Source organism: Lissotriton helveticus, chromosome 3_1 (assembly GCF_964261635.1).
Source record: "Lissotriton helveticus chromosome 3_1, aLisHel1.1, whole genome shotgun sequence".
Lineage (NCBI taxonomy): Eukaryota > Metazoa > Chordata > Amphibia > Caudata > Salamandridae > Lissotriton > Lissotriton helveticus.
This window is the reverse complement of record NC_136061.1, coordinates 1,134,077,913-1,134,097,636: the sequence shown is the minus strand read 5'-3', so window position 1 is coordinate 1,134,097,636 and position 19,724 is coordinate 1,134,077,913. Positions and strand designations below refer to the sequence as shown.

The 19,724-nt window shown below is 47.5% G+C and overlaps 1 protein-coding gene across 4 annotated transcripts in view; it reads right to left on the bottom strand.

Annotated features, from left to right (window-relative positions):
* Nucleotides 1-19,724, bottom strand: part of PRPF40A (pre-mRNA processing factor 40A) — an 879,874-nt gene that overhangs the window by 740,700 nt on the left and 119,450 nt on the right. For all 4 annotated transcript variants that reach the window (XM_078681728.1, XM_078681731.1, XM_078681729.1 and 1 more), the window contains exon 8: nucleotides 19,605-19,715. In XM_078681728.1, coding sequence (XP_078537854.1) covers nucleotides 19,605-19,715 — 111 coding nt within the window. The remainder of the gene's footprint in view (nucleotides 1-19,604; nucleotides 19,716-19,724) is intronic.

Sequence of the window (19,724 nt, the reverse complement as noted above, 5' to 3'; positions counted from 1 at the left end):
TTTACTTTATATCCCTTAACATTAAAAAACAATTCTGTAAAACGTATTTAACTTCCCACCACATTCCCCCAAAGTCCTGCTAGTAAATTATAAACAACTAATTACATTAGAAAAAATTAATTAATCAATGAAAATTACAAACTATATTTAAAAATTGACAATATAATACTAATATTATTAGTATATACATATTTATTTAATTAAAACCAATGTTTATTACACCTACATCAGAGTACAGAATATTAATTACAACACTATTCTTCCTAAAGATATTGTATTCAATAAAACCTACATTCTCACTTTTGATATTCTGTTCCACTATATTTTTGCAGAGGTGAGATTTTTGACATGTTTGTTGCATGATATTTTGGAATCAATGTGTGTTTTATTCACCATATGTAACATATGCCCATTTTGAAAATGTCCCTTTTTACATGAAAAGGGTAGTTACACAACTGTAAGGGATTTTCTTTACTCCGCCACAAAGGGACCTCCAACCTAAATGAAAAATTAGTGTTTAAGACTCTATGTACAAAATGCCCACTGCTCAAAACATGATTTTCAACTTGGTGAAGGACTCCTATCTTTAACAGGGGCACATTTTAAATATTCTTTGTGTGCAAAAACAGCTAGTGCATGACTATCAACTTATGCTTCTCTATTCCTGAACAAAGGATTCACCAGCCACTTTTAGGAAGCCTACTTGTATACCCCCCACACACCGATGTAAAACATTTGGCCTCACCTCTCAAAAATGTTTTTGTTAACATTGCAAAAGACTCCTATAGTTAAAACAGGAGCATTCTGTATTCCCATGAAAAAGACAGTTGTACATCAGCCAAAGTGACTTTCTCTATACTTATGCAATGAGCATACCAGTTAAGTTCAGGAATAACATTTGTAAGACTTTTGTATAGGATTTGGCCTTCAAATAATAAGACCTTAAACCCAGAGAACATTTGTTGCAGTTGACCTGGGCACTTCTGAGAAGGTGCCTTTTTCCATGAAGAAGGCTGTTGCACCACACAGTCAAACTACCTTTTCCTACTCTTGAAAAAAAAACACAAGCCCTGTTTAAGAATTTCTATTCTACACAATATAAAAGGTTGGTTCTCAAATGGGTGTTTCAACTTTGCCACAGTTTCCCATGTTTGACCTGGGCACATTTTGAGAATGTGTCTTTTCAAATAAAAAGGCGGATGTACCACTGCCAACGTGATTTTTTTCTACATTTGCACAAAGGACAGCTAGCCCCATGCTGGAAAAACCACATACAGAATTTGTGCTTCCAAGCACAATACATGTTTTTAGTTTGTTAAATAAGGTTTATGTACATATATAGGTATTTATGTACATATATATAGGTAGAGTGTGAGCCTGGGTAGCTAGAAAGAGCCCCAAGAGCAGGTAGGATAAATACTTGAGAGAAATAGGAGGTTTATGAAGGAAGTACCATTACATTCTTGAATTATTGAGACGAAAATTATAAAGATGCGCCAGTTCCTAAATCTGTTTCTCTATTGTAATAATCCTAAAGGGGTCAGATCGAATCAGCATGGGGAGTTTTTTGCAATCAGAATTACAGTTTTATCTTCCTGATGGAGACTAGATTTCATAAGATGGTGGCTAGAAAAGAGAATGAGCACTCAGATATTTGGATTTTAAGGAAGTGTGAATCTTCCTGAAGGGACAAAGTTTAAATCAGTTAATGCTTCGTTTTAGTTGGGATTAATAGATATGGAATAATTCCAGTCTATCTCTGGTGTTGGCTTAAGCACCACTATTATCACATCACATCAGCTCATGTGCATATATAAAGTACACATTCACACCTCCGGGTATCTTGGTATTGACTACCATATGTTTATTGTTATCCAAGTAAATGGTAATTATTGTATGTACCTTTCAAGAATGGAAGACTGAGTGGAAGCACAAGGATTCAAACATGTGAGAGAGAGGTGAAACACATATCCCACAAGAGGATTCATTAGTTTAATAAGGCACCAGACTAAAATAATCCATATGGATCCTTCAACTTACCTATCATAACACATCAAAGGGGAGACTTGAGCATGACTATAATCACACACTATATCTGTGCACTCTCCCTGTGCATACCTATAATCACACACTATCTCTGTGGGGACCTAGGGATGGCTATAATCACACACTATCTCTGTGGTGACCTGGACATACCTTTAATCACACACTATATCTGTGGGAACCTGGGCATGTCTATAATCACACACTATCTCTGTGGGGACCTGGGTATGACTATATTCACACACTATCTCTGTGGGGACCTGGGTATGTCTCTAATCACACACTATCTCTGTGGGGACCTGGGTGTGTCTATAATCACACCCTGTCTCTGGCAAGACCTGGGTATATCTTTATTCACACACTATATCCGTGGGGAACCAGGCATGTCTTTAATCACACACTATCTCTGCAGGAACCTGGGAATGTCTATAATCACACACATTCTCTTGGGCAACCATGTTAATACTATAGTTACACACCATCTCTGTGGGGACCAGGACATCTCTATAATCACACACTATTTCTGTGGGGACGGGGAGCATGTCTAAAATGACACACTATCTCTGTGGGGACCTAAACATCTCTATAATCACACACTATCTCTGTGGGGACCTGAGCATGCCTATAATCACACACTATCTCTGTGAGGACCTGGACATCCCTATAATCACACATTATCTCTGTGGGAACCTGAGCATGTCTAAAATCGCACACTATCTCTGTGGGGACCTAGAGATCTCTATAATCACACGCTATCTCTGTGGGGACCTAGACATCTCTATAATCACACACTATCTCTGTGGGGACCTGAGCATGCCTATAATCACACACTATCTCTGTGGGGACCTGGACAACCCTATAATCACACACTCTCCCTGTGGGGACTTGGGCATGTCTATATTAACACACTATCTATGTGGGGACCTGGAGATCCCTCTAACCACACACTATCTCTGTGGGGACCTGGGTATGTCAATTATCACACACTATCTCTGTCGGGACCTGGGTGTGTCTATAATCACACACTGTCTCTGGCAGGACCTGGGTATATCTTTATTCACACACTATCTCCGTGGGGAACCAGGCATGTCTTTATTCACACACAATCTCTGCAGGAACCTGGGAATGTCCATAATCACACACATTCTCTTGGGCAACCATGTTAATACTATAGTTACACACCATCTCTGTGGGGACCTGGACATCTCCATAATCACACACTATTTCTGTGCACCGGGAGCATGTCTAAAATCACACACTATCTCTGTGGGGACCTAGACATCTCTATAATCACACACTATCTCTGTGGGGACCTGAGCATGCCTATAATCACACACTATCTCTGTGGGGACCTGGACATCCCTATAATCACACACTATCTCTGTGGGAACCTGAGCATGTCTAAAATCACACACTATCTCTGTGGGGACCTAGAGATCTCTATAATCACACACTATCTCTGTGGGGACCTAGACATCTCTATAATCACACACTATCTCTGTGGGGACCTGAGCATGCCTATAATCACACACTATCTCTGTGGGGACCTAGACAACCTATAATCACACACTATCTCTGTGGGGACTTGGGCATGTCTATATTAACACACTATCTATGTGGGGACCTGGACATCCCTATAACCACACACTATCTCTGTGGGGACCTGGGTGTGTCTATAATCACACACTATCTCTGTACCTATGGTACCCCCCACATTTCAAAGTGCAACATGGCAGGCACCGCGCGGTGTATCATGTTGTGCTTTGAAATGCACAACGTGCATTTTTACCATTGCGGCGGGCGGTGCTTTCTGCACCGCCCGCCGCAATGGTAAAAATACAGGATGCGCCTGCCTAATGCTCAAGTCAGGACTGCCGCTCCTATGGCGGCCGGTCCCGTTTTGCACGAGGATGGCGGGCGGGCAAAGTCCGCCCGCCATCCTAATGACCCCCTATATCTCTAGGAACCTGGGCATGACTATAATAATCAGACACTATCTTTTGGAGGATTTGAGCATTACTATAATGACATGCTATCTGTGTAGCAACCTGGGCCTCACTCTAATGACATGCTATCTCATGCAATTTCAACATAACTATCAAACACTATCTCTACAGAGAATTGAGCATTATTACAATCACACACCATCTCGGTGGGGGCTTTAACATACATATAATCACACTCGGTCTATGGGGATTTGAGAGGGACTGTAATTAAACACTGTCAGTGGAAACCTGGGCATCAATATATACATGCACTATCTCTGCGGGGGCTTGAAAATGACTGTCACAACAAACTCCCTCTGTCAGGTCTAGAACATTACTATAATCCCATGCCGTATCTTTGAAGACTATTATTGTACAGCCATATCAATAATATGGTGAAGTTGATGTAAAAAAACTAGGTAGCTTCAACTTGACCTTCCCATATGACCACACTGCATGCTCTTTGGCCTTTACATAAATTTAATAATTTGTTGTTTCCTTATCTCTTAATGTTTGTGAGAACTCAGCAATAGACTAGGTATCTGTAAACCCCTTTCCGTGGACTTTATATACCATATGTTTCTACTGAGAAATGTATTATTAACAAAATCCATTTGCTGAAGGCTCTTAGGATACAAAGAGATATTCATATATGTCTAAACAATCAAGTAATATAGGCAAATCACTGAAAAATAACATTTAGTCATTTGTTTTTGAATGTATTCAATCAGACATGATTATTATTGAGTAAGTCCCCACAAGGATGGTAACACACGTTCAAGTCCCCACAAAGATGGTTCTGTGCGCGCGTTTAAAAAACAATATATTTGCAGATTTGAAGCAGGATCCTATATAATGATTTTTTTCTTAACATTTTTCTGTTATTGGTATATTTTTAAAACATTGGGAAAGGTTAGTCCCCACAATGCAGGTCTTCACACATAGTCCCCACAAGGATGGTAACACGTGTATGTGTGTGTGTGTGTGTGTGTGTGTGTGTGTGTGTGTGTGTGTGTGTGTGTGTGTGTGTGTGTGTGTGTGTGTGTGTGTGTGTGTGTGTGTGTGCGCGCGCGTGAGCGCGGGCCGGCGCTTGGCTGGCAGTGAGCGCGGGCCGGCGCTTGGCTGGCAGTGAGCGCGGGCCGGCGCTTGGCTGGCAGTGAGCGCGGGCCGGCGCTTGGCTGGCAGTGAGCGCGGGCCGGCGCTTGGCTGGCAGTGAGCGCGGGCCGGCGCTTGGCTGGCAGTGAGCGCGGGCCGGCGCTTGGCTGGCAGTGAGCGCGGGCCGGCGCTTGGCTGGCAGTGAGCGCGGGCCGGCGCTTGGCTGGCAGTGAGCGCGGGCCGGCGCTTGGCTGGCAGTGAGCGCGGGCCGGCGCTTGGCTGGCAGTGAGCGCGGGCCGGCGCTTGGCTGGCAGTGAGCGCGGGCCGGCGCTTGGCTGGCAGTGAGCGCGGGCCGGCGCTTGGCTGGCAGTGAGCGCGGGCCGGCGCTTGGCTGGCAGTGAGCGCGGGCCGGCGCTTGGCTGGCAGTGAGCGCGGGCCGGCGCTTGGCTGGCAGTGAGCGCGGGCCGGCGCTTGGCTGGCAGTGAGCGCGGGCTGGCGCTTGGCTGGCAGTGAGCGCGGGCTGGCGCTTGGCTGATGGTGTGTTTGAAGTGAGGATTGTGCTGGCAGTGTGCATCAACTGGCTTCTGGCTGGTGCTGTTTGTGTGTATAGCATTTGGATAGTGATGGGCAGACTTCATAGTGTTTCGTAATAACTTATTGTGTGTCATTATTTGCATTTGTGATTGTAATGTGATATTGTGAGAAAGTGCCCTCTTTCTGCATTGTTGCCCCCACTTTTTGGTGAATTGCTGATGTACTCAGAGTGTGCCCTGGGCTCCTGCTAATCAGGTGCCCAGGGCCTATGTTCCTACCCTAAAACTGCATTGAAGCCTAAATCCAATTGGCATCTCTGGCCACAGGTCAGCCCCTGGTAAACAGTACCACAGGTACCCAGGGCACTGTGACCAGGAAAGGCCTCTAAGGGCTGCAGCACTTATTGTGCCATCCTTAGAGGTCCTGTACCACTACACTCACACACTGCCTTTGCAGATTATTATTATTATTATTAAAAACATTTGTAACGCGCTCTATCACCATTGGTTTCTTGGCGCTGATAGACAAATGGCGTGGACCGGAAGCAGGAGGTTTAGTCAAATGCAGCTTGGAAGAGCAGAGTTTTTAGAAGTCTGCGAAAGCAGTCAAGCTTTGAACAGAGACGAAGGGGAAGGGGAAGGGAGTTCCAAGTGGAGGGGGCCAGGACGGAAAAGCTCAGACCACCGTGCTTTTTCCTTTTAAATCTAGGAACCACGAGGAGGTTTAATGAGGCTGAGCGAAGGGCTCTCGTAGGGATATGACGGGACAAAACCGAAGAAATGAAAACGGGCGCTGCATCTGATAGGGCTTTGAAGGTGGTACATGCCAGTTTGAAGGTGCAGCGTTTGGATACCGGGAGCCAGTGTAGGCTACGAAGGAGGGGAGTGACATGTTGGTGCTTAGGCTGGTGGAAAATCAGGCGGGCGGCCTGATTCTGCACCAACTGCAGCCGTTGAAGGTGGCAAGCAGGAATCCCTTCATAAAGAATATTGGCGTAATCGAGCCTGGAGGTGATGAGCGCAATGACAACTTGGGTCAGGGCTTCTTTACTGAAATACCTGCTGATCTTGCGGATCCGCCTGAGATGGAAGAAGCAGGCAGATGTGACCGCGTTGATCTGGGGTCGCATTGATAGGTCCTCAGAAATAATCACCCCCAGGCTTTTGACTGAGCTCACGGGAGAGGGTGCTGGCCCCAAAGAAGTTGGCCAAAACGTGGAGTTCCAGGGATGATTGGGGCCTCCTACCAGGACGAGCTCAGTTTTTGTGGGGTTCAGCTTTAAGTGGCTGTGGTGCATCCACTCCGCAATGGTCATCATGGTGGTCTGAAAATTAGTGCGGGAAGAAGGGAGGGAATCTATGGGGAAAATTAACTCAAGGTCATCGGCGTAATTAAAAATTGTGACCGGGGAATTACGGAGGGAAGCTAATAAAGGTTGGAGGTACAAATTAAAAAGAAGAGGAGAAAGTGCTGAGCCCTGTGGAACTCCACCAGGAAGGGAAGTGTAAGAAGCGGAGAAGGAGGATAGGTGAACGGACTGAGAGCGTTGATGGAGAAAAGATCTGAGCCAGTCAAGGGCCACTCCCTGAATGCCAGCGTTGTGGACACGGTCGATCAAAAGAGTGTGATCGACCGTGTCGAAAGCTGCCGAGAGGTCTAATAGGACAAGGGCTTGAGGAGTGTTTTTATCCGCACCTTTCCTGAGGGTGTCCATGACAGCTACAATGACCACCTCGGTGGAGTGGAGGGGTCTAAATCCTGCTTGTTGGGGGTCTAAGAAGGAAGATTGCTCTATAAAAGAGCTCAAACAGCAGGTAACAAAGGTCTCCAGGATCTTTCCTAAGTAAGGTAGGAGAGAGATGGGTCTGTAGTTGCTGAGTGTTAAGGGGTCTGCGGTAGATTTCTTTAATATAGGTAAAACTGCAGCTTGCTTAAAAGAAGATGGAACCTTCCCGGTGGCAAGGGAGTTGTTGAGTAGTGCCAAAGGGGGACCTGGGCAAGCAAGGAAGGCTTCTTTTAAGACCTGCGGGGGGCAGCAGTCGTTGGGGGAGCCCGAACTGACTTTATGAAGAAGATTAGTGAACTCTTCTAAGGATATAGGAGGGAACTCTGTAAGGATATTGGCATTTGTGGGGGGAAGAGAAGGAGAAGTGGGGGAAGCCGGAGATGGAATATTATTTTTTATTGTGATTATTTTATCTGTAAAATAAGAATTGAGTGAATCGCAGAGGGTTTGAGTCGGCTGCGGTTGGAGGGTGACTCTATCTGGCATGGAGAGCTCATTTACAATTGAGAAAATATCCTTAGTTTTATTATTGGAGTTCAGAATTTTTTGAGAAAAGTATGCCGTCTTGGCATCCAAGATTAATCGTTTGTAGGATTTCAAGGCCTCGATGTAGGCTAGTTTAAGCAGAGGGTCGTAATGGCGACGCCAGCGGCGTTCAGATTGTCGCAGTGCGAGTTTTTCTGCTTTGAGTTGGTCCGTGAACCAACGTTGGGCGTCATGGGGGCGCTTAATTTTAAATTTTTTTAAGAGGGGCAACTTCATCGCTAGCCTGTTGCAGCCATTCATCAAGATTGTCAGCCTGATGCTCTAATGAGGTCGACGACAGGGGTGCGGTAGAGATCAGTGAGTCAAGAAAGTCAGGCAAGTTGGCCCTTTTCCAGTTGTTGTTGGTGGGACGGGGAGGGGGACAGAGGGTGTGCAAATGTAAGTGGAAGGAAATGAAATAGTGATCAGACCAGGAGCAAGGGAAAACCGAAGGAGGTGATATATCGAGGTTAGAGGTCCAAACTTGGTCAAGAATATGACCTTTCAGATGGGTGGGGGTGTGAATGTGTTGGGTAAGATTCATGCCTGTAAGAAGGTCTGTGAATTCCACCGACGAATGATTTTCATGGGCATCAGCTGGCCAGTAATTAAAATCTCCAATTACCACGATATTAGCGTGGTTAATTGCTAAATGAGCGATTGCGTCGCTGAAGAGTTGGGGAAAGAGAGGCATAGAGTCCGGGGGTCGGTATACAAGGACACAAACAAAGGAAGATTTAGGGGAGGTGAATTTTAGTGCCAATAGTTCAGTTTTCGGAATGGAGTTTACCGAGATCTCAGAAAAAACATGTTCAGAGCGGATAATAGCCGCCACTCCGCCACCAGTCTTCCCAGCAGGCCGGTTGCTGTGCATAATATAGTATCCCGGAGGGATAGCAGCGAGAATATCAGGGGCGGAATCTTCAGTGATCCAGGTCTCTGCCAGGAGGAGAATATCGATAGAGCTTTGAATCAATAATTGAAACACCTCAAGCTGGTGGCGAATAAGGGAACGGGTGTTGAGATAGAAGATTGACAAAGAGATGGAGATTTGTGGGACAGAGGGGGACGAATCGTGGAGAGGGGTCAGTGCCGAGCAGGCGGAAGGAATGAGAATGCCACATGTCTGGGCCGCGTTAACGGCGCGGGTAGGGATAGGTCCTGATGTGTTAAGACTCAGAAGATCAGAGAAGGAATAGGAATAAAAATGGGCATTACGACTGGGCCCTGGGCCTGGTCGGCCGCGGATGGGCGCAGACGGGCTTGACTTGTGCGCGAAGTCGGCGCTCCCGCTGCGCTCGTCCGCTGCGCTGCCTCCATACTGCCATTAAGTAGTGGGGTGAGGGAGTACTAGAGCGCTAACCTGCAAAGGTTCGTGCAGGGCGGAAGTGGTGCCACGAGGCAAGAAGTACCACTCCTCGAGCTGACCCTCCGCACAAACGGCACAGAAGCCGGGGCGGAACGGGGTCACGAGGGCAAGAAAGTGCAGGTAGGTGCAAGCAGTGAAAAATACAATTTTTAAAAGGTTTCAGGACGTGCTCGTAAAATCAGCAATAACAGTTTTTTAAAAGGTTTCAATGCGTGCTCTTAAGATCAGCACTCATACAATTTTTACATTAGGCCACAACAACACACCGCCGCAGCCTGGGTCGCCGCGTATGTCTGTGAGGCAGGGAGATGAAAGCGCGGTCTAAATAGGCTGCAGGCTCGGCAGCACTAGAGCGCTAACCTGCAAAGGTTCGTGCAGGGCGGAAGTGGTGCCACGAGGCAAGAAGTACCGCTCCTCGAGCTGACCCTCCGCACAAACGGCACAGAAGCCGGGGCGGAACGGGGTCACGAGGGCAAGAAAGTGCAGGTAGGTGCAAGCAGTGAAAAATACAATTTTTAAAAGGTTTCAGGACGTGCTCGTAAAATCAGCAATAACAGTTTTTAAAAGGTTTAAATGCGTGCTCTTAAGATCAGCACTCACATACAATTTTTACATTAGGCCACAACAACACACCGCCGCAGCCTGGGTCGCCGCGTATGTCTGTGAGGCAGGGAGATGAAAGCGCGGTCTAAATAGGCTGCAGGCTCGGCAGCACTAGAGCGCTAACCTGCAAAGGTTCGTGCAGGGCGGAAGTGGTGCCACGAGGCAAGAAGTACCGCTCCTCGAGCTGACCCTCCGCACAAACGGCACAGAAGCCGGGGCGGAACGGGGTCACGAGGGCAAGAAAGTGCAGGTAGGTGCAAGCAGTGAAAAATACAATTTTTAAAAGGTTTCAGGACGTGCTCGTAAAATCAGCAATAACAGTTTTTTTAAAAGGTTTCAATGCAGACTGCATGTTTGGTGCAGAACAAAGTGAAGAGTCGATATGGCACACATCCCTGTGTGACATGCCTACAACCCACTGCCCTGGCATAGATCAGTCACCCCTCTAGCTGGGTGCACTATAGCAGTGGTGAGGGTACAGGTGCATGAGCCCTTTACCCCTACAGTGTCTAAGTCCATTTTTAGGCATTGTAAGTGCAGAGCTGCTATTAAGATTATATGGTGGTGAGAGTTTGTCATTACGAACTCCACAGCACCATAATGGCTACACTGAAAACTGAGAAGTTTAGTATCAAACATCTCAGCTCATTAATGAAAAATGCACAGAGGTCATCTTAGAGAGTCCACCTGAAAACTAACCCACCTCTAGTGTCCTGGCTGAGTGGCTGCTTCAAGCTGCCACCACCAGACATGTTTCTGGACCCCCTGGGTCGAGATCATGCCGCTCTCCGGGGCCTGAAACAATGCACATCCTGAGACGAGGTGCCAAGCCTCATCCCCCAGGATGGGCAGGGTTCACGAAGGGGAAGCTTCAAAGGCTTGTCGCCTTTGTGAGCTTCCCCAGGCCAATTGCTGCTTTTAGCAACTGGTCCCCACTGGTTCGGACCCCCACTTTGGGTGGGAGAACCAGCGGGAAAACCAAGTGAGGAGAGAGGTGTGCCCACATCTGCCAACTCCACCCCTCCGGTGGAGTTGGCAGAGGTTGGCAGGTACAAGGTGCATGATCCACATAAGGTGCCCATTTTCTTCAGGCAAGTAGGCTGCAGGTGTCGCATCGGAGGTTGCAGGAGGGAGAGTAATAACAGCAGAGGTAAGTAGAGATGTAGAGGCACCATTGGTTCAGCTCCCCAAGACCAAGAGGCTTAGGGTGCAGGGGCGCATTTAGACATCGGAGTCTTCTTACAAAAGCGGTTTGCAGTCAGGGTAAGCTTCCTGATTCAGGCTGCATGGCCTCATTGTGGAGTCAAGGAGGGGTCAGCCAATGCTGGGCTCGAGGTCAGGATTTCTGGGGAACCTGTTATGGGTCAATGGTACACTTGGACATGGGCCAGGTTTGTAGGACACAGAGTGAGCAGAACTCGCGGATCCATAGGGCACTGGAGACCTTTGCGTAGGTTTCTTGGGGACAGAACCACTGTCCTCTGGAGTTCTAGTCTTAGTCAAAGCTCAGGCAGTCTTCATTAGGTTTCTGAAAGTCACTGGCTGCAGGACAGGCCTAGTGTTCTTGCAAGGTCTTTGAAGCAGGAGAACAGCAGGTAGGACTGGGACCAAGTCAGTAGTCATCTTCAGGCTTCACTGCACAGTGTCTTCTTCGTCCTTCGGTCAAAGATAACTAGTTTCAAGGTCTGAGGGAGCTTCCTGAATAAGACTTAGGAGGCATTTTAGGGGAGTAACAGGTAGGGCCAAACGGTTTCTCACCTGGGGTGACTACAACCTCTGTTATGCCACTCTCCTGTAGGAGGGAGCACAGTTTTAGCCCTGATTGGAGGAGTCCCTTCATCTTCAAGATGGAGGGGACCGAAAAGTGTGTTTAACTTTGCCTCCTCCACCAGCAGGGTGGAGTTGGCAAAGGTGGCCACACCTCCAAGTCTTTCTAGGAGTTCCTATCAAAACCGGGGGGGGGGGGGGGGGGGGAGTAAAGCAGGGGCTGCCACCTGCTGCTAGCAGCAGAGGCTGGGAGTCACATTACCAAGGTGGCAGGTCTTTGAAGCTTCCCCTTCGAGTACTGTGCCCATCCTGGGGGAGAAGGTGTGACACCTCCGCCCAGGATGTGCATGGTTTCTGGTCCCAGAGAGCAGATGCTCTCCACCCTGGGGTCCAGAAACATGTCTGTGTGTGGCAGGCTACCTAAAGCAAGTTACTGACCACGCCAGGATCCGTAGGTTTTCAGGGGACACCTCTGAGGTGTTCTCAGAGTACATGATTTAATAAATCTCATTGGCATCAGTGTGAATTTATTACAAGGAGTTGTTCGGTACCAAACACTCCTGGTTTCAATGAAGCCATCATGGTGCTGGGACTCGAGTTGTCGAGTTTCCAGCAGATGTACTCCTTAAGGCTTCCCTGGTACTTTCAATATTTATGAATTGAATTAATATTATAGGGGCATATCTACTCATTTAGATATTCCCTCACCTGTGGTATAGTGCACCCTGCCTTAGGACTGTAAGGTCTGCTTGAGGGGTGACTTACCTATACCTTCAGGCAGAGCTGGCTGGCATGGCACCCAGGGTGCTATGTCGACTTTGTAGACTTTCACCTCACAGGGGCAAGCTGGCTGCAAGGGCAGTGGCATGATCCTAGTAAGAGTCCCAAGGGACCCTCTTTAGCTTTAAGGCCATAGGTACGCAGGGTACTGTTTACTAGGGACTATAAAAGGGCAGAAGTACCAATTGTGGTTATGTTTTTAAGGAGGACGCACTGGCACTTGGAACCTGGTTGGCAGGGACCCTGTGCAATACAGTTATAACCACAACAATGTACAAGCAAAAAAGTGGGGGTTAACCATGTCAAAAGAGGCACTTTCTCACCCCCACTCACACAAATGAGGTATCATTTCTATCAGGAGACCTAGGTGTACCCTGGGTACCTTTAGAATCCAGAGGATGTTGGGGGAAAAAGGACGCAGATTTTGCATGGATACCTTATCTAGAAAAAAAAAAGTTATGGAGCCCTAAGCGCAAACTACCCCAAATAGTCGAAAAAGGCTCAGCACTGGATGGGGAAGCCTAGCAGCGAATGGGTTAAAAACCAACACATTTGTTAGTGACAGTGAATAAACAAGAGCAGTGAACAAAGAATTGTGCACCGTTTACACCCACTTAATCAAGTACACATCTTACTCCTCAACTGTGTAATTGTCCTGACCAGCAGGAAAGAAGTTTATGCAACGCAGCTGGCAACCCCTGTGCCTTACTAAAGTAAAAAGATCCGGGAAGACAGAAGCCAATTCTATAAAAACCCTGGGTTAAAAAGTGCAACTTTTGACAAAGTCGAGCATGGTACAGGTGCACTGGAGGTTTAGAATGGACGGTATGTGAGGAGGAGAGGGGTCATTCTGTTTTACAGCAATAAAGAAATTAGAGAACGTTGACAGACTAAGAATGAGTTGGCAGCATTTACCCAACTTGTAGTAGAGCACTTTGAAAGCCGAACCAGGTTCAGTTTCTTGGTGAACCTGTACCATGGGAATGGCTTTCAGTACTCCTCTCACTGCTCAATCTGTTCTAACATAATGCTGTTAGGCAAGGTGTGGACCATGCATGGAGACTATTCAGACTTGCTGTGCATGGCAAGGAATGACAAGAGTATGTGCGGCTGCAATACACCTGCACAAAGGAAGAGGATGAATCTACACTGTAGTTCCCCATTTGGTCAGAGGCATCACTGCACCTGCAATTTGCTGTTCTATACTTGTTCAGAGACTCTGTAAGGGGAAACTTGTTGTGCACCATTGTTTTACCTATTCATTCGGAGATGAGAGCAAAGCTGTTGGTAGCTCAGGGTGGTTAGTGCGCCTAATGGTGCCACAATTGTTTTTGTCCTTTGTTGTATATGTAGGCATCTATTAATAGTGTAAAACATGAGTTGGAGCCCCAAAGGATGCTTCGTTGTTGTAAGCGCTGAGAGTGGTAGGTAGGTAATTCATGGGCTTCTTCCAGTGGGAAGTGATTTCTTCCCAAGCATTCGTGTCACAGAAACAAGGCTTTCTATTGTTATGGATTATAATTGTTGTACTTTCTCACTGTTTTTCTCGACTGGCTATTAAGTCTAGGAAACTATTTACAATTGTGCAATAGAACACCATTTTGCTTGTTAAACGGACTAAGATATGAAAGCCTCTTCACTGTTTTCGTTAAGGCGTGTCTTGTGTGATGTAGTATTAAAATGAACTATTATGAAACTGTGGTCATGTGACCAAAACCTGGAGAGGACGAAACGAGTTATCAAATCTTCTGATGAAATAAAGAAAATGTTTTAAACACGTTGATCCGGATTGGCTCGATTTCTTCACCACAACTTGGTGAGATATTTTCTGTGTGTATATATAGAAGCGTTTCCACAGTGGTGGAGAAAGGGGACATGGCCTCTGTTAGACTTATACTTATAATATCCCAACTGGTATTATTCAAAGGCAATTAGAAATTATATGTATACAACATTATCAAAAGGACCCCCTCCACTGCCCAACTCGCCTGACGCTCCAGTAGCCATCCCCTCCCAGATACCGCGCACCGCCTGGCGCTCCAGTAGCCCTCCCCTCCCAGATACAGAGCACTGCGCCCGCACCTTCATTCCCCTTTTCTTTACCCCCTTGTACAGCACTGCCACCAACCCAGTCCTGAAGAAGATCCCAATTCAAGTGGATCGAAAACGCCGTCGACCGTTCAGCGCGATCATAGGCGCTTCATACAAAGTGATTTATGAACAATACAAATAGAAATGTACTCTTCAAGCCACTGAGAAATCCTTTGTCGTCATTTAATCACTGTATATATCTCTGCACCAGTCACTTCGCGCCGTCCTCGCTGATCACTTTGTCACTTGCGCCGCTACCGTGTTCTTCACTCATGCACACCTAGCACCAAGTACAATTTGGGTTGCCATCCATTGTTTTAATTGCTTAAGTGCAGTGCGGTCACAACTGCCAATTGCCTTGTTTTCCTTCCTTTCCTTATATTCCTACATAAAAGGATGCCATGAGCAAGTGTAATAACCAAAAATAAGTCTCCTTACTTCCTTTTGATAATGTTGTAAACATATCATTTCTAATTGCCTTTAAATAATACCAGTTGGGATATTATATGTTTGTATATCATACTTTCTACCCCAATCCCAACACGGTTGACGGGTGTTTGCTACTGTTGTACATACAAAACTCTGTTAGACTTGGCATCTTTTGGAGTGTTTCCCTGAGTTTTTGATTTCTGCCCTTCCGGTTTTGAGACTGTTTTTGCTGGCGTAGTGTTTCTGCGCACTTTTCGCACTGCTTATCAGTGGTAAAGTGCAAGTGCTCCTGTGGTAAAGTAGGTTATGGATTGGGTTTTCCATGATTGGCTGTTTGGTTTTCTTGTCAGCCCCTAGTAAAGTGCATCGAGTGTGCCAGGGCCTGGAAACCAAATGTTACGCGTGGGCCTGCAGCACGGATTGTGCCACCCGCTAGAGTAGCCGGGAAAAGGTACCTCAGTCCTGCCATTGCAGAGTCTGCGTGCAGTTTGTAACTGTCATGTCGACTTGGCCCGTGCACACACTGGCCAGTCCCTAACCTTCCCTTTTCTTACATGCCCAAAGTACCCCTGTGGGCAGGGTGCAGTGTATGTGAAAGGGAGGACATGCCGAGGTGTGTGTGGCATGTCCTGATAGTGAATTACAGCCCATTTTATTTTTTCACTATTGCAAGGCTACCTGTTCCCCATAGGACAGAATGGGAAGTTTATTTATAACATCTTATAAACATAACTGGCCCTGGGAACTAGGTGGGAAAATAAAATTTTGTATGCCTGAACTCAGATTCTAACGATGCATATTTTACTAAAGGTGATTTTTTCATTCTGTGTTTGAAAATACCACTTTTAGGAAGTAGGTATTTTCTTGCTCAGTCATCCCGTGTGCCTCTGCTGGAATGTGGATTGCCTGTCTGGGTTTTGAATGGCAGTTGGTTAGAAAGCAAGGGTGGCTCCCGATATTCTAGGTAGGTTAGGAAAGGGCTGAATAGGCATGGGCTGCGATGGGGGAAGAGGGAGGAGATGTCCTAGTACCTCAAAGGGCCTGGTCTGCCTCTGGCAATGCAGTCGCCACCCCCTGCCAGGAAATCACACCAGAGAAAGCAAAACTGGTTCTGGCTGGGCACAGACACACTCTGCCTAGAGGATCAAAGGATTTTTGAAAAAAAATACTGGGGCCCAGACCCCTGAATGTTAGAACTGTTTTGGATCAAGAAGACTGCCAAGAAGAAGACCTGGCTGTGAGGAGGAACTACCACTTTCTGTGTAGGCCTGCAATGGCTGCTTCTGTTTTGGGCAGTGAAAGGACTGGACTGAACTTTCTGCAATCTACTTTGTGAGCCTCTCCAAGGGCTTGAGGTAGAGCTTGCCCCCTGTTCAACAAGTCTCAGGAACAACAAAGACTTCAGCCTCTTCTGCCCTCAGCACTGGGGACTGTGTGCTTTGTGCTGCGACAGAAGAAAAGCAACTAGACTACGTCTACAACGCTGCTGCCGACTCAGTGTCCTGAAGGCACTGCTGCACCGCAACCCTGGTCTCACCAACGAAGCCTGCCAACGCCACCACCGAGACGCTGCTCGCACCACGACCTGTGGACTCCGCACTGCCTCGCTTCACGTCGAAGCCTGGGCACCGAAGAGAGCAACGCGACCCTTGTCTCACAGACCCCGCCTGCTGAAGCCAACACAGAGCCGTTGCTCGTACCGCGACCTGTGGGCACCGCACTCCGCACCACCTCGCTTCATAGCGACGCCTTGGCCTCCCCGCCGCCGCTCCATGCCGATATAGACACCACTGCTTGCGCCGTGGTTCGAGGGCACCGCTCGTAAAGTTACACGACGCACCACCTTCGTCCCGCATCGCAGCCTTGGTCTACCGACGCCGGCACCATGGACTCCCGTCCGTCAGCCGACAACAGCGCTTCAGCAATGAGGACGCTGCTGTTAGCACGTGACCTGCCAGCACTGTAACTAGCACCGCCTTCACTTTGCACCGCGAACCTGTTCTCACAGACGACTCCATCTGACGCCGCCACTGAAACGCTGCTCGCACCGCGACCTGAGGGCACCGCACGCCACACCAGATGCCTGCCGACGCCAGCGTTCCTGATCCAAACAGAAAGTAACTTGACCTGCAATGTGAGCGACTTCAAGGGCCTTGGCGCCCTGCATCTCTAACAAGTACTGTTTGCGGGTCTTCCCGACACCGTAGCTGGTCCGCAACGCTGCGACCTGCCTGAACTGTTTGGATTGGTTTGCTCACGACACCGTGATAGCCCCGGACGGAGCTATCAACATCAAGGACCTGTTTTTAAAGCGTATTTTGATAACTGTAGATTTTTAAGTGCTATAGTGTGGATTCTTCTCGTTTTTGGTTTTGTATATAAAAATATTGGCTATTTTCCTAAACTGGTGTGGTGTCCTTTTGTAGTGCTTACACTATTACTGTCGGTTATGTGCAAATGCTTTACACACTGCATCTAAGATAAGCCTGACTGCTCGTGCCAAGCTACCAAGGGGGTGAGCATGGGTTATTTTAGGAGTTTAAATTCCTTATCCTGACTAGGAAAAGGGTCCCGACTTGGACAAAGGTGAAAGCCCTTGCCAACTAAAGACCCCCATTTCTAACAGCCTCCAACTCCTCTCAGCAATCCAGCTGTCTCCGACTTACTGGAGGTAACAGAAGGGTATCCTGGAGCCCATGGACCCTCTGCATCCAAGGGGAATTCATCCCCCAACCAACAATGAGCCAGAAGGCGGGTTTGCAGAGTGGTGGTGAAAGGCGTGTAGCATCTGGCGACTTACCGGAGGTGTAAAAAAATAAAATTAAAGGAAGGGGTGCATGGCCCACCTTTCCTGGGCCGATTTCGGCCCCAAGGACCCCATCCCCTGGCAGTCTTTTACAGAGGAGGGGGTGGGGGCTGCCCAGTTAAGTGAGTGGCTCCGTGGCAACCACTCACCAAGGGGACTGCGGGTGGTGGGGGCCTGAAGGCTCCCGCAGTCTCTGTCCCAAATTCTTGCTTCCTCAGGATGTGGGGATCTGGCAGAGAGAGCTACTAAACATTCAGTTCACTCTGTCCAAAAGCATTTCTGCTCTGCTTTGAGTAAGAAAGAGCATTTTCTGCTCTTCCTTTCTCGAAGCAGAGTAGCGTTTGTTATGGCTTGGCGGAAGAAGCCATAGCAAACTGCAATGTCCCCGGGGAGGGCACCCCGGGACATAGCTGGCCCTGGGGGGGTGGCAGTCCCCAGGGTCATCTATGGCTCCTGGAGAGGGGCTCCATTGCAGAACACAGCCCCAGAGAATTGGAGGATCCTAGGGCTATGGGGGAGATGGGAGAGACACCCCCCCCCCATCACCACCCCAACGAGGCGGTGGGTAGGCGTGCAGCCCCACCCTGCATTCATGTTGAATTTTACCTGAGGAGGTGGCAGTTTTAATGTTCCAAGGAGGGGGCCCCGTGAGCCCGCCTCCTAAGTAGTGTACACTTACCCCCGGAATCTGGCCCACCCGGGGGCCGATTACAAAGCGCGCGAGGCCGCACTTAGTTTTCTTTTTAAATTATCAGCAGGTGTCATGGATCCATCCGGACTCCACAAAATTATACTTTTAATGCTTTTTTTGGCCCTGCAGGGTCCCTGTGGGAACCCTACCCCGCACAACCCCAACCCCCTCTTCCCAGAAGCCCAGGGGGGTCAGGATGTTTCTACCCTGCCTCCTTTTCTTTGTTTTTAATTACTATTCCTGTGACTCGGTTCAACCAAGTCACAAGATGTCAGCCAACACTTCCTGGTTTGAAGTGTTGCCAGCCAATTGAATCTCAGCACGAGATCTGGGTAGGGTCACAGATCCTCTGCGTCCCCAGTTGTATATCTGAAAAACCTTTAAATAACTCTGCAACTACTGTACGGATATACACCAAATCACAAATAGGCACTTCCTTGGACCAACATCTACCTTCCAGCCAAATTTGCTGCAATTCAGTTCAGCAGTTCCGGCTGCAGCAGTATCTAAAGTCCCTATTGGAATTAAAATGGGGAAGACGCGCTTTTAAGCACCCCCTGGTTCTCAGCTGCCGCTACACTGATTAGCCTGAAACTTTCAAGATTAGCAGCTGAAGAGAGCAGCAAATCAGTTTTAAAACTGTGAAGATTTGTCAAAGGACACCTAACTAGGTCCTAACTATAACTACCTACTGGTGACTGCCAGTGGGTAAAATGTGTGTGGGGGGTAAAGGGGAGGCGGTGTGGTGTGCGGGGTGTGCATAAATATTTAGGCCGTGGTAGGAAACCTAAAAATATTTAGAACAAGAAAAAAATGCAGTGGCATATACGTAGATGAACAGAGCATACTATACTATTTGTTACTATTGTTAAGAGAGAGGCATAAGCCAACATGTCAATTTCTAGCTCCAACTGTAGGCTTTCAGTTGATACATGCAGGAAACGTACAAGAAATGTTTAGAATGTTCCTTCTGCAATGCTCATTTTACATTTGCTGAACAAAAATATTAAGAGCGCAACACCTAGCAATGGTCTAACATGGGCATCAAAATGTACTTCCATCCATTTCAACTACTGATCTGGGAATCTTAACAACATTACCTCAGCAGGTGATTTAAGCTCATCTGGCTTTTCCCATGTCGACTGCTTAGTTTCAATGTTATAAAAGTATATTCTTCCATCAGGAGATTTATGTTCAGTCCACACAGACTTCTGTCACAA